General features: G+C 44.5%; 1 protein-coding gene across 1 annotated transcript in view; it reads right to left on the bottom strand.

The window, feature by feature from the left end:
• LOC147421741 (E3 ubiquitin-protein ligase At3g02290-like) overlaps positions 1-12,764 on the bottom strand; it is a 75,189-nt gene extending 62,425 nt beyond the window's left edge. Inside the window, exons 1-3 of the mRNA XM_086502965.1 lie at positions 12,752-12,764; positions 10,576-10,788; positions 10,015-10,128 (exon numbers count right to left, since the gene is read on the bottom strand). Of these exons, the coding sequence (XP_086359091.1) occupies positions 10,015-10,128; positions 10,576-10,788; positions 12,752-12,764 (340 nt within the window). The remainder of the gene's footprint in view (positions 1-10,014; positions 10,129-10,575; positions 10,789-12,751) is intronic.
• Between the last annotated feature and the right edge of the window lie 1,990 nt (positions 12,765-14,754).

Consider the following 14,754-nt stretch of genomic DNA (forward strand, 5'->3'; position numbering starts at 1 on the left):
CAAGTATAATAAGAATAAAGAAATACCAAAAGGGGCGCCAATCTTTGGAGCCTACAGGGTGTCGTTGTCTGCTTGGTAGCACTCTAGCTACCAGGCCGTGGTTTGTCTTGAAGTGTTGAATTCCAGTCATAGGCTTATTCGTGAAGTTCCTCTGTGTCATAAAGTCTAAAGTAGAGAATTTCGGTGGGAGCCAAAGTCTACCGCCCTACGGGCCGGTTTCAGTTCCTCTAGCATTTTCAGCCTAGCGTTCTAAGTTTCCAGATCGAGCCTAGTGTTCTAAGTTTCCCGCACCAGATTCAGCCAAGACCATTAGCGTTTTCAGATTTCAGCACTTAGCCTTTGCAAATCTAGCCCCTAGCCTCGCAGATCTCACCTACCCGTAACAGATCCTCGTCGTATCGTCGAGTCAGCCAACGTTTACAGTTGCAGCCCGCTGTTTTCAGATTTCAGCATCTGCGTTTTCAGCGCATCTTCGACGAGTCGTCGTCATCACCATCCTCGCCGACACAATGTCAGAGATCAACAGAAAGTCAGCGTGTTGCAGATTTCAGCATTTCAGCCCTGTTTTCAGCCCGTCCTCGTCATTGTCATCATTGTCGTCGACATCGTCGGCAAGTCCATTGCATCTAGACCATTGTACCAGATTTGTGCAATCTATAGCATAGACCTCTCTCTCCATATAGAGGGGGGCCCTTGGAGGAGGGTTTGAGAACTGTCTGGTGTCGTATTCTTCTCTCCCTCTCTCTCTCTCTCTCAGTCTCAGCACTTTTATTCACAGTAGCCTTCACTTTGTGTGTGATCGTTGCACTCTCTCTCTAAAGAACGGAAGGCTCTCCCTTCCGTAAGTAAAAGGAACCCTTGATCACACTTCGTAGCACTCATTTTGAGCAATATCAACATTCACTTCCACTGCACCTTACATTGGTGTCAAGGCTTTGGCAGTGTTTTATATCATTCACGGAAAGAACATACACAATAATTTTTTTTGCTTGTTGCCGTCGCACGTAACCCAAGTCCACTTGGGCGTGTCGATTCCTAATCGTGTTTTTGAAGAGTGACAGGTAACCCAAGAAAGAAGGGCTCGTCCAGCCTCCCCTTGTTCATCTTTTCACTCATTGAGAGCGGACCGTGCACTTAGCGGCCAGTCAATAGACGTGAGGTGGGAAAAAGAAACTTTGGTGTGAGCGCAAGGCTGCCAAGGGGTGTGCCCACAGGGAAGAGTCGAGCTCTGGTAAGAGAAAAGCCTTCTCAAACGCCGATTGCAAGCTAAAGAACCTAAGAACCCAAGAACCTCAAGACCCCAAGTTCCTCGAGAACTTAAGTACCCAAGATCTCAATGTATGGTCATCACGCGAAGCAGAAAGGATACTTTGCGTGAAGGTGATGAAAGTGGAGTTGGTGACGAAGAAGTTTCCCTACCAGGAGGATTTTTTTCTGATCCTCCCCATCCCCATCTATGCCACGAGTTGCACCAAATCCTATGGAGGCTTTGGTCAAAACGATGATGGACATGATGCTACAACAAGAGGCACAACGCACCGCCTTGGATCGCGAGCACGATGAAAGAAAGGCATCCTTGGAGCGTGGGCGTGGACGTGGGCGTGGCGGCCAAAGAAAGAAAGGCAGCTATGGAGCTTGAGCGTGAGCAAGCACATGAAGCCCAACACATAGCGGCCGAAGAAAGGGGAGCGGCCTTGGAATTAGAGCGTGAGGCGCACAGAGACCAACGCATGCAAGAGTTGGTCCTACAGGTACTCACCTCGAAATCCGAGCCAGTCAAAGATGTGGGCAGCTCCTCAGGCAGCACAAGTAAAGATGCGGACTCCAACAATCCAGTCACTGAGAAGTTGAACTTCAGTAAGTATGACGGTAAAATGGATGCTAATGTTATTCATTCTTAGTTGCATCAATTTAATGCTTACTTTGCGACAATTAAGAAAACAGGAAATAGCAAAGTTTTGACGACAGCCATGTATCTTGCCGGTGATTCCATTAATTGGTATCACGCATGGCAAGAGGCACAGATGGCCGGGCACCTAGAGGAAGCCGAAGAAGGCGTGCCCCTTTCTTTCAATTGGGCCAACTACCAAGACAAGCTCAAGGCACGGTTATGCCACCTCAATACTTAGCGCGGTTGAGAGAAGATTGGCGCAATCTCAAGAAAAATGGTATGCCGGTCATGTCTTTCCCTCTGTGGATTGCCAAAGTTAATCGTTTCAGATAGGGATGTTAAGTTCACGTCCAATTTTTGGCGCACTCTCTTTAAAAATTTTGGCCCTAAGTTGAATTTTTCATCGGCTTTTCATCCCCAGTTAGATGGTCAAACGGAACTTTACAATCAGTTAGCTTTTGATGTTTTGAAATCATATGTGCATGATCAACAGTCTCATTGGGAGCTCTCTCTCCCATTGGTCCAAGCAATTGTGAATGACTCTTATTCCTCAGTCATTGGTAGAACTCCATATGAGGCAGCTTTTGGCCGTCCGTTCCAGTCACTTTTGACTCGCTCGATCAGTCAAATGCCTAATGCCCCAATGCTGAAAGTCAGTCATTGGATGAGATTTCTGAGAGTGTGAAGCTTCGGCTAAGCAAGGCTCGGGAGTCTTACTCCCGACAAGCTAACAAGCATCATCAGGATGTTTCTATCAAGGAAGGGGATTGGGTTTATTTGAGAACCATGAAGCAACGTCTTAAGCAAGTCGGAAAGAAGTGTCCTAAGTTGTTTCAGAATATATGGTCCATTTCATGTCACTAAAAAGATCAATGAGGTTTCTATGAAATTACAATTGCCCAACTCATTGTCAATGCACAATGTTTTCCATGTTTCTTGGTTGAAAGTGTTTTAGAGATCATTAATGAAGCTAAAGTCAATGGAGTCGAAGCAAGTGTTGTTGCATCGGTTTCGCCATGACTCAATGAAGCAAGTCAGACATTACTTTTTGAAGTTCAAGGATCGAGGAACCCACGAGGCCGTGCGGGTCAATGAAGAGTTCTTCTGAGATTGCCTAGAGTTGTTGGCAGACTACAAGGAAGCCATGCAGCTCGGTACCAGTACCTCACTTTGAAAAGGAGGGGATGTCACGTGCACATCTAATCCTATGTGCATGTGGACAAGCTTCTCAGGTCTAGGATCAAGGTCAGCCTAGGAAGTGTTCTGGCACCTTTGTGAGCCTGTGAGCAAGCCATGCATGTCAAGGCACTTAGAGTAGTTGCATATCCTCTGATTGCACACCCAATACCACCCAGCATATGCATTGTCCAGGCAGAAGATCCAATTCTCAACCAGTTTTGGGACAAAGCATTTTGGCATTTTATTGATTCAATTTACCATTTCCCAAGGTCGTGGATTGTAGGGAAGACTGCTCGACCCACCTTGCTACAACTATATAAGCAGATAGGGGACGCCCAATTCTAGCAGAAGAGACAGAAGAAGTTCCAACAATTGCAGTGTTCTCTCCTTAGCAAGACCGGCAGAAGACAATCTAGCGTTTTCAGCCAACAACAGCAGCTAGAGTTTTGGAGCACAGTTCCTCTAGTGTTTTCTGCAACAATTTCTCTAGCGTTTTCAACAGGAGATCAACCTGGCGTTTTCAGTTTCCAGATCAAGCCTGGCGTTTGCAGTTTCCAGTGCCAAATCAGCCAAGACCATTAGCGTTTTCAGATTTCAGCACTTAGCCTTTGTAGATCCAGCCCCTAGCCTCGCAGATCTCACGTACACGTAGTAGATCTTCGCTGTACTGTTGAGTCAGCCAACGTTTACAGTTTCAGCCCGCTGTTTTCAGATTTCAGCATCTGCATTTTCAGCGCATCGTCGTCGAGTCGTCGTCATCACCATCCTCAGAAAGTCAACGTCTTGCAGATTTCAGTATTTCAGCCCTAGCGTTTTCAGTTTTCTGCCCGTCCTCGTTGTCGTCATCATTGTCGTCGACATCGTCGGCAAGTCCATTGCATCTAGACCATTGTACCAAATTTGTGCAATCTATAGCATAGACCTCTCTTGCCATAGAGAGGGGGGCCCTTGGAGGAGGGTTTGAGAACCATCCGGTGTCGTATTCTTCTCTCTCTTTCTCTCAGTCTCAGCACTTTCATTCACACTAGCATTCACTTTGTTTGTGAATCATTGCACTCTCTCTCTAAAGGACGGAAGGCTCTCCCTTCCGTAAGTAAAAGGAACCCTTGAGCATAGTTCGGAGCACTCATTTTGAGCAATATCAACATTCACTTCCGCTACACCTTACAACTCGGCATGAACGTGTACATGAGATGGTGGCAACATTTGGGTTGCAGTACATGGCAGTGTGCTTGAGGATGGCGACAGCAAGTATTAAAGAAGGGGTTAGGATTACAATCCTAACTCCCACCAACTTATGGGACCCCGTCCGATGGGGCCCAACTTCATAAAGCAAAGCTAGCACCCACACACACTCAAAACTTGTACGAAAACCTGATGATGCGGCAACGGTACGAATACTTGTATTTCACGCTGCTAGCATGGTAGGCTGTAGGGACTTTCGCAATGGACACCCCTTTAGCACCAGCTTTTGGAAGACCAGATGCTTTTAGACTAGTTGCTTTTCATCTAAAGTGCTTTTGAGAGCCAAGAGCCTTTAAATATGACATGAGGGCTCACTCTCTAGCATCCTACCGCGTGGAAGGTGCAAAGAAGTGTTGTCAGAGGTGTAACATGTTGAAGCAATATAAAGAAATACAGAAAGGGTTGTCAGGGATGGAGAGGTAGAGTTCCTCCCCTACGCTATACTGGCCACTAAATAGGCACCCCTTTCGGTATTTCTTTTATTTTTGTAAAGAGTTGCAGTACAATGCTCATGAGAGGTGGCCCCTTGCTTTTGTGAGAGCACAGAGAGAGAGAGAGAGAGAGAGAGAGAGAGAGAGAGAGAGAGTTCCTCCCCTACGCTATACTGGCCACTAAATAGGCACCCCTTTCGGTATTTCTTTTATTTTTGTAAAGAGTTGCAATACAATGCTCATGAGAGGTGGCCCCTTGCTTTTGTGAGAGCAGAGAGAGAGAGAGAGAGAGAGAGAGAGAGAGAGAGAGAGAGAGAGAGAGAGAGAGAGAATAGTAACCTTTACAATTGGTTAAATCAGACCTTTAAATCGAGATGTGTGTGTGTGTGTGTGTGTTTTGCACACAAACGAAGTGTCAAGTGTGTGCACCTTCTTTTTCTATATGAGCCTCTAATGGGCTATTTTGGAAGATTGGCAGGTTCCTCATTTGTGTGTGTAGGCACCTTGGCCGAAAATGACAGGTATTGGGGCTACCATGCTTGAACTATACCGTTCACTAGGGTCGTTTGCTTCTTGCTATGCTTGAATTGGCCCTCACTAAGATCGCCCGGTACCTGTTATCCTTGAACTACAACCTCCCATGCATGCACTCCTGTCACAAATTGCTGACGTGTCAAAGCCCTAAAGAAGGGAGCCGACTTGCAGATGCCGGCCGAGGGGCCTAAACCCTAAGAAGAACAAGTAACAGAAGAAGAAGTCCTACCAACTTATGGGGACCCCGTCCGATGGGGCCCCAAGTGACAAAAAGGATTAATATAAAGGACACACACACACAAAAGAGACTTGCAGCAGATTTCCAAAAATTGCAATGGCATGATGACGTGGCAAGTGGTACGAAATTCCCGTTTTGCACTGGCTGATGACGTGGTAGGCTTTACGGATTTTCATAAATTACGCTGGCAGCTTTCTGGCATTGCTTTTGGACCAGAAGCTTTTGAGTTTTGAAGGCTTTTCACTGTAACTACTTTTCAAGCCAAGGGCCTTTAAATATGAGGTTAAGGCTCATTCTCTGGCATGCTTCCTGGAGAAGGTGCAGAGTCTAGAGTACCGGCTTGTACTGGGTTGATGCAATATAAAGAAATACCGAAAGGGGCGCCAAGGTTTGGGGCCGATACTCTCTGGGGTGGAATTTCGCCACTCCGTGTCGCGTGTCGTCTCTCTCTCTCACTTCAATTGTTAATGAAGTGCTAAAAGTCTGTTCAGTCTGTTCTTTTCTATCGACACGTGGTGCCCGTCTTGTGACAGTGGTATCAGAGCATCGGGCGTGTGCTTTTTTGAAAGCATACCGGTCCTACCATAGAGGAGACAGAGCAAGAGTGCACTTAGCTTTGTGCTCCGACTTCGGACTTAGACCCCGGACTTATTAGCCACTCCCGCCCTTACTTCATCGCGCATCAGGCGCGCTCCCGTCTTCACCGCTCATGTCTTACAGGGCATAAGCCATAAAGATCACTTGCAAGAGAAGGATCCAGATTTGTTTCGAGTCACTATTTTTCTCAGAAGCAATGCCATGTAGATGCTGATGTCTATAGCTACCAAGCCGCACACTCCAAGGACTTGGCAAGCTTTCAAGAAAATTTTTGCCCGAAGTTATATGGATTCTGACATCTTTCTTCGGAGTGCAACTTCTGGCAGAGTGGGGTATCCTGAAATGCTTGCTATGGAAACCCTAGCAGATTATAATTTGAAATTTCTAGACATCTCTCAACAGGTGTCTCTTGTTGATAACCTCGGAGGTTCGGTGTGATTGCTATGTCTTGGGACTATCATCACCGCCACAAGAACACCGTCTGTCCAAGAGCTTATGGACCATGGTGCGGTCAACTACGACCTTATGAAAAGAACCTAACCCTAATTTTTGGTGCAAGTTTCAAGATGGAAAGTCAGTCGACTTTTCGAGCTCGGTTGATGTCGAAATTGCTTTTTACGTTTGAAATCTGTTTGAGAACTTGTTTGGTGATCCTGTTAGGAATTTGTTTGAATTTGATGGTATCTATTTTGAACCTGTATTGGTGCCAATTTGAATTGTTTGACTCTGGTTTTAATACTGGTTTCAATGATTTGTGATTTTACTCCCGGGTGGAGTAGTGAGAAATGATGTTTGAGAATGCTTGTTCATACTCATGGCCCGGACCCTTGTGGTTATTTGCGGAGAGAGTATTGAATGATTGGAAAGTGTTGTTTTTACTCATGGCCGGGACCCTTGTGATTATTTACGAGAGGAGTATTGTTGTTGTTGTGACTCCCGGCCCGGACCTAGACGGTTACGCGGGAGGAGTATTAAGAAGTCTGAACAGTGGTTACTCTCAGCACCTCCAAACGACGCAGGCTGCGGTCTGGGGGGTGTTTGGTTGTAAAAGGCCTCTATCTCCCGGCCCGAATCTTTTTAGGTTATGCAGGAGGAATGATGAGGGAGTCATTGAATATCTCCCGGCCCGGACCTTGTTAGGTTATGCGGGAGGAGTGTTCATCAGCGGCTTTATGTTTCTATGTCTTGTAACATGCATATGTGAGCATTTGTGTTGCATTGTGATGTGCCAACCACTAAATATTCCTAATTGGATAAGATTGCCTGGGTATGTAATTTTAGTGCATCAAGACACCCGTGGAAGATCAGTACGGTCTGGGTGTGATGGCTAATTTTACTACGCCGGAATATCGAGTTCCAATCTCGACGAAAGGAAAAGCTAACTCCTTGCTCAAAAGAGCCGAAAGGAGAAGCTAACTCCTTAATAAAACGAGCAAACTGATTCTCCCTCGGAATGTCCCTTGGAATGACCCTCAGAAATTTTTGAGCTAACTTGAGTTGTTTTGCAGATATGTTGTAATCGCAGACAATTACTCTCTTTCAAGAAGGGGAGATGTCACAAATTGCTGACGTGTCAAAGCCCTAGAGAAGGGAGCCGACTTGCAGATGCGGGCCGAGGGGCCTAAACCCTAAGAAGAACAAGTAACAGAAGAAGAAGTCCTACCAACTTATGGGGACCCCGTCCAATGGGGCCCCAAGTGACATAAAGGATTAAAATAAAGCATGACTCTCACACACACAAAAGAGACTTGCGGCCATAGTCACATGGGGACAGGGACGGGTCTCGAGGATGTGGCGGGTCCCGAGGACGAGGACGTGGCAAAACAGGGGACGGGGGACGCGACAGGGGACGCGCTTTAAAAAACACTTTGAAATTTGAAATTTGAAAGTCCTCCCAATAGGGTGCTTTTGAAATTTGAAAAACCCCCCAAAAGTGGGCGCTTAAACATTGTTTGAATTTTGAATATCCCGCCCCTCGTTGGCTGCAACCCGCCCCCTGCCCGCGTCCCATCCGGCAGTGTCACCGGGGACCCGCATCCCTTGCCCGTCCCCTGTGAGGGACGTCCCCACGTCCCAAAAACGGGTCCCCGTCTCCGTCCCGGTGTCCCCCGTCCCGTCCCCGCATAAATGGGCCGCGTCCCCCCGTCCCCTGTTTCTATGCTTGCAGCAAATTTTCGAAAATTGCGCTCGCGTGATGACATGGCAAGCTGTACGGAATTCCCGTTTTGCGCTGGCTGATGACGAGGCAGGCTGTACTCATTTTCGTAAATTACGCTGGCAACTTTTTGGCATTGCTTTTGGACTAGAAGCTTTTGAGTTTTGAAGGCTTTTCACTGTAACTGCTTTTCAAGCCAAGGGCCTTTAAATATGAGGTTAGGGCTCATTCTCTGGCATGCTTCCTAGAGAAGGTGCAGAGTCTGGAGTACCGCCTTATACTAGGTTGATGCAATATAAAGAAATACCGAAAGAGGCACCAAGGTTTGGGGCAAATACTCTCGGGGGTGGAATTCCGCCACTCCGTGTCGCCTGTCATCTCTCTCTCTCTCTCTCTCTCTCTCTCTCTCTCTCTCTCTCTCTCTCTCTCTCAGTTCAATTGTTAATGAAGTGCTAAAAGTCTGTTTAGTCTGTTCTTTTTTGTTGGCACGTAGTGCTCGTCTTGTGACAACTCTTGTTGCCTTGCATGGGCTACCACTTGCCATGCAAGGACTCCATTTGACTTGCATGGACTACAACCTGTGGACTCCATTTAACTTGCATGGACGGCTACCTGCCATGCATGGACTCCAGTTAACTTGCATGAGCGACTAGAGTGTCCACCTTCCCTACATGCTCTGCCAAATGCTAGGCGCCAGTAGCCTTCCTCTTTTCTCTCTGCATTCTTTGCTAGGCTATGGGTCACCCTGCATGCTCTACCAGCATCCCTCCTATACAAGTCAAGCACCTGTAGCTTCAAAAGCGATAGAATCTCCTGCAACTTCTCAAGTGGTTCTTGCAAAATCAACAAGCATATCAATGCATTCAACACTTGTAGTTATTCAGTCCTGCCCATGGCTATGGGCCAACTTGATGACAATTGAAGATCAGCCCTACAATGACCAAAATCGATGACACTTTGGCATAAAAAGCTAATAAAGGAGCCACCTGATTAAAAATGCCACATCACCTACATAGCTAATAGATGGGAAAAATGAGCTAAAAATTCATATGTAGGGCCAATGTGGCCATACAACCATGATATGCAACCTAGGATGCCACCATCCAGTGATGACATATCTTTGACAAATTGTTGGCTCTGCGCTAAGATGCATTTGTTGGTAAGCACGTGACACTAGTGCAGGACTTAAGATGGCATGAGGCACTAGCCACAGTCGAAACAAAAATATCCAAAACAACAACTAACGGAACACATGAAATGTCTCATATGACTATGCCTCCGGCACATATGCTCGTCAAAACACATTTTGGATCCATTTATAAAGAATAAACAATCACATAACTACAAAAATCTACTATCCCGCAGTGGGACTATCGGCTCTACAAAAAGATGCATCTATGTGCAAGAGCGTGGCACTAATGTACGAGTTGGGGCGGCACAAGGTGCTAGGCATAGTCAAAACAAAAATGTCCAAAACAACAAAAATACACAAGGCATGAAAAATCCCTTGTGACAATGCTTCCAACCAGAAAAAAAAAGATATCCTCATAAAAAGCACATTTTGGATACTCTTATAAAGGAATAAAGCAATTAAATGATCACAAAAATATCCCAAGTAATAAAGTGTTTCAAAAAACACATCATTCAGCAAATTCACGCTTGGAACCAGCACGAACGAGTTGCAATCGAATTGTATCACCTCGATACACTGGACATGATGAGAATCTTGAGAGAAGACACTAACCAGCCAAATATACTGCAGTACAGGCAGAACTGGCCACCAAGGCAGAGAATCCAAGGCTTTTTGACGTTATTACAAATCTTAAATCAAGAGGTATGGACCCCAGCAATGGCAGAGCTGCTGACAATACACAAAGCACATAAATAAGCACTTGCATTATTGCATTCACATGGACTTGGTTATATGTACACAAGATATTCTCCATGGGAATGCAAACGCAGCTACTGGTTCTTTTGACAGCTTGCATTCAAAATTGCATTTTATCTCCTCTACCAGGACAAAGTACCCACCATAACGTTTACCTCTTTCATTGTCATAGCAAAGCAAAGCAAAACCTCTCTCTCTCTCTCTCTCTCTCTCTCTCTCACCTTAGCTTCACTTAGTAATGAAGGCTGCGACCCATATCACATAACACGTTTCGGTTCACAAATTTATCAACAATAGAGTTGCACAAAATGAACCGTCTCTCTCTCTCTCTCTCTCTCTCTCTCTCTCTCTCTTAGAATTTACAATGACCGATCGAAGAATGAAATGATGAAGCGTCAAAACGGCGTGCAAACAGACCTGCTTGGATCGATATAAGAAAATATGGAGGCGCTACAAGGCCTGGAAGATCAGCATTGCAACTGCCCGGCCGCAACTCACAAGCATCAAAAACCCTCTCTGTTTTGTCTGCGTCTGCAAGAGCTTGCCTGCTTTCAAATAAGCAGTTGCTACACAAATCTGATTGGACTCTCTCTCTCTCTCTCTCTCTCTCTCTCTCGCCGGTTGGTCCAGCTTACTATTGCACGCAGGCAGAGTTGGCACCCCCCTCTCTCTCTTCCTCCCTCTCTCCTCTCTCTTCTGCCCCTCTCTCTCTCAATTATTTGACTTGTACCCCTTACCCTCTTTTGCGAGAAGGGTCTAGTCACACCATTCCGTTTTTAACAACACACATTGTGTAACTAGTCTTGCTTGTTGGGCATTGATTGCTATAGAACATCTATAGAACATAACAACTCATAGGCACATTGACATCAAGCATCTAGCACGGAAGTAAACAAGTACAAAGTGCTTTGGAGAGTTCTCAAAAAAGAGTTTCCTATATGATACCTCTATAGCTATCTATAAAACGATCCCATTTCACGGCTTTCTCTACAATTGTTTGAGCGGTGAGACCAAGGCACTGCTCTTTGTTGTAGGTGTTTTGATAGATTTTGGAGCGTGATTGGTTACTTGCTTAGTTCGTTGTGATTGTTGTTGCATTTGCTTTTGTTGTGGAACACGACTGGATGAGTAGCACCACTTGATAAGCAACAATAGTAGAACCACAAGAGCTCAACTTGGGACTTGATGAGTATTGGAAAGAAGCAAGTTGTGTCCCATAGGCTTGACTATACAACACAGAGCTACTAAGTGGTTAATTAAATCGAGCAAAGGGCTGTTAGGAAATAGAGACGTAGCTAAGTAGATATTACAGTAGTTCACTTGATGGAGAAGAGCACATACGATATACGTGGTTCACTCAATTTGTGCTATGTCCACCCGAAAGAAGCCACTCAATAGCTTTAGTACTTCAAACTAGAAGTAGGTTACAAAGGGATTATACCCTTAATGGAACTCCCACCTTGCTTCATTCTCACCACCACCACCTCACACCCACCTTGTTTCATCAACTTCACAATGCATTTTGTGTATAGAAAAGGCCTCCTTTCATAGGTCAAAAGGGTTGTCTTCTCTCATGAGAGGCAATCGTGTGTAACCGTCCTTGTGTAGACAAGTCCAAGTTGGACTCTCCCACGTGCCCATGTGTGTCCGCCCTTGAGAAGACAAGTCCGTTTAGAGATCGGCCATCGGCCATTGACTTTCGACCACCGACCATTGACTATTGGCCACTGATTAACCGGCCAACCAATCAGCCATTTTTCGACCACTTTTCAGTCACCATTCGGTCATAAGATTTTGGCGAAAAGGGAATATTTTGACAAGCATGGTCTTGAGCAAAGCTCGAGACTGGGCGTGAATTTTTGGTTTTCCGACGAGTGATTTTCTTACGCACAATGGATTCTCCTCATAATGGGGGCCTTACAAATGTGCGTTTTTGAAACTAAAAGTTATAAGGGATAAATCGGGCTTCATACTTAACAATCTTCCACTTGGAGACTGATCTCTACACCAAACTTGTGACTACTTTCCATCCTGGCTTCTTATCTTTGAATGTCAATTGAAGATGAGAAAAAACTCAACTTCTCCTTGTTGACTACCTTTGTAAACATGTCTGCAAGATTTTCACCTGTGTGCACCTTTCTTAGCTTTAGTTATCCCTCTTCCAAAAGAGTATGTATGAAGTGATATCTCACCTCAATGTGCTTTGTCTTTGAGTGAAATGTTGAATTCTTCACAAGTTGAATGCCGCTTTGACTATCATTGTATAAGACACAATTGTCTAGCTTGTATCCAAGCTCTTCCAAGAATTTGTGAAGCCACAAAATCTCTTTGCTTGCCTCTGTCATTGCTACATATTTTGCTTCCGTGGTAGAAAGTGAGATCACTTTCTGTAGCTTTGAAGCCCAACTTACTGTTGTGCCTCCAACCATGAAAACATAGCTAGTAGTGCTTCTTCGAGTATCTTTGTCACCTGCCATATCTGCATCAGCATACCCTTGCAAGAAAATATCAATGCCTCCAAAATACAAAGCATTTGTTGTTGTCCTTTTTAGATACCTAAGTATCCACTTCACAACTTGTTAATCCTCTTTACCTGGATTATCCATGAACTTACTCACAACTCCCACTGCATGTGCAATATCTGGCCTTGTCTAGACCATAGCATACATTAGAGAACCTACCGGTGCAACATGTGGAACTCTAGACATATAGGCTATCTCCTCTTATGTCTTTGGACACGTATCCTTGGTTAGTTTAAAGTGACTAGCCAAAGGTGTAGAAACCAATTTTGCATCTTGCATTGCAAAACTTTCTATTATCTTCTTGATGTAATCCTCTTGAGATAGTTTTACTATCTTCTTCGTCCTATACCTTGATATCTTCATACCAAGTATCTTTGCAGCACCTAAATCTTTCATTAAAAAAGATTTAGACAGCTCCTCTTTTAGGTCTTTGATATCCTGCATGTTAGCTCTTGTAATCAGCATGTCATCAACATAGAACATTAGGATGATGAACTTCCTATCACCCAGATTATTCGTGGAGACGCAATGATTTGAGTTGCATCTTTTGAATCTGTGATCCAACATCCATAGATCGAACTTCAAGTACCACTGTCTTGATGCTTGCTTTAGATCACACAAGCTCTTCTTTAATCTCCACACCATGTCCTCCATACCCTTTTCTTCAAATATCCCTTTGGTTGAAGCATGTGGATTTCCTCCTCTAAGTCACTGTGAGGGAATGCCGTATTTACATCAATTTGCTCAAGATTTAAGTCAAGCAACCACGAGGCTTAAGACAATCTTCCTTCAGCTTGTACACCCCATTTGTTTTGTAGTGCCCACTTACCTTTAAGAAACTCAACCAACTCCCATGTATGATTGCGATATGTAATGAGTCCATCTCCACTTGCATTCTCTTCATCCATTCTTCTTTGGATTAGTGTTACATAGCTTCTTTGTATGATTCCTACTCTCCAAAATCTGAGACCAAGAGGTTTGAAGGAAGGAATGAACATTTTTGGAGGTCTACTTGCTCTCATAGATCTTCGGGGCATAGGTTGAGGCTCTTCATTTGGTTGACGTTGTTGCAAGTTGTCACCGCTTGCTCTCCTTGAGTCTTCACCGTTCTCAAGCTCCATGTACTTATCACCTGTATCTTTTGTTTGTTTTGTAATCTTTGTACATATTTTGTTTATTGAAAATTACATCCCTACTTCTAAAGATTTTATCGTCTTTAGGATTCCATAGGTGATACCCAAAGTCAACTTCTCCATATCCAAGGAAGAAATACTTTTTGTACTTTGCATCTAGCTTTGACCTTAGGCTTCTATCTATGTGCATAAAAGCCTCACACCCAAACACTTTGAGAAATGCATAATTCGCCGGTTTACATGTGCATGCCTCTTTTGGAACTCCCCCATCCAATGTTGTCGAGGGTGATCGATTGATTAAGTACACAGACGTACTTATTGCTTTCGCCCAAAGCTCAAGCGGTAGGCCTGCATGTAGCTGCATGCTTCGTGCTCACTCCATGATTGTTTTGTTCATCCCTTCCAAAATGCCATTTTGTTGAGGTGTCCTTGGGGTTTTCCTTTGCCTCCGAATACCATTGCTAGCACAAAAGCCTTCAACAGCTTAGCTGCAATATTCTCCTCCATCGTCGAATATGAGGCATTTAAGCTTGGTACCTACTTCATTCTACACAAAGGCTTTCCACCTTTGAAATATAAAAAACACATCGGATTTATTCTTCATTACATAAATCCATGTTTTCCTAGTTACATCGTCTATGAATGTATAGTACAACGAGCCACCAAGGGTTGGTGTACTTGCAGGACCCCAAACATCAGAATGAACCAATTCAAGTTTTTATTTTTATTTTTTATTTTCTGCTTTTTGAAATTTTACCCTCTTTTGTTTATCATAAACACAATCTTCATAGAACTCTAAATCCACTTCTTTCAAACCTAGTAGAAGCTTCTTTGATTGAAGAATCTACATTCCTTTGGCACTCATATGCCCAAGCCGGTAGTGCTACACCGCATTGTTGACTTCTGTAGCTGTTGCACAAGTTGAAGATTGCATGCTAATA

The sequence above is a fragment of the Adiantum capillus-veneris genome, chromosome 27 (genome assembly GCF_014529385.1).
Source record: "Adiantum capillus-veneris isolate H3 chromosome 27, ASM1452938v2, whole genome shotgun sequence".
NCBI lineage: Eukaryota > Viridiplantae > Streptophyta > Polypodiopsida > Polypodiales > Pteridaceae > Adiantum > Adiantum capillus-veneris.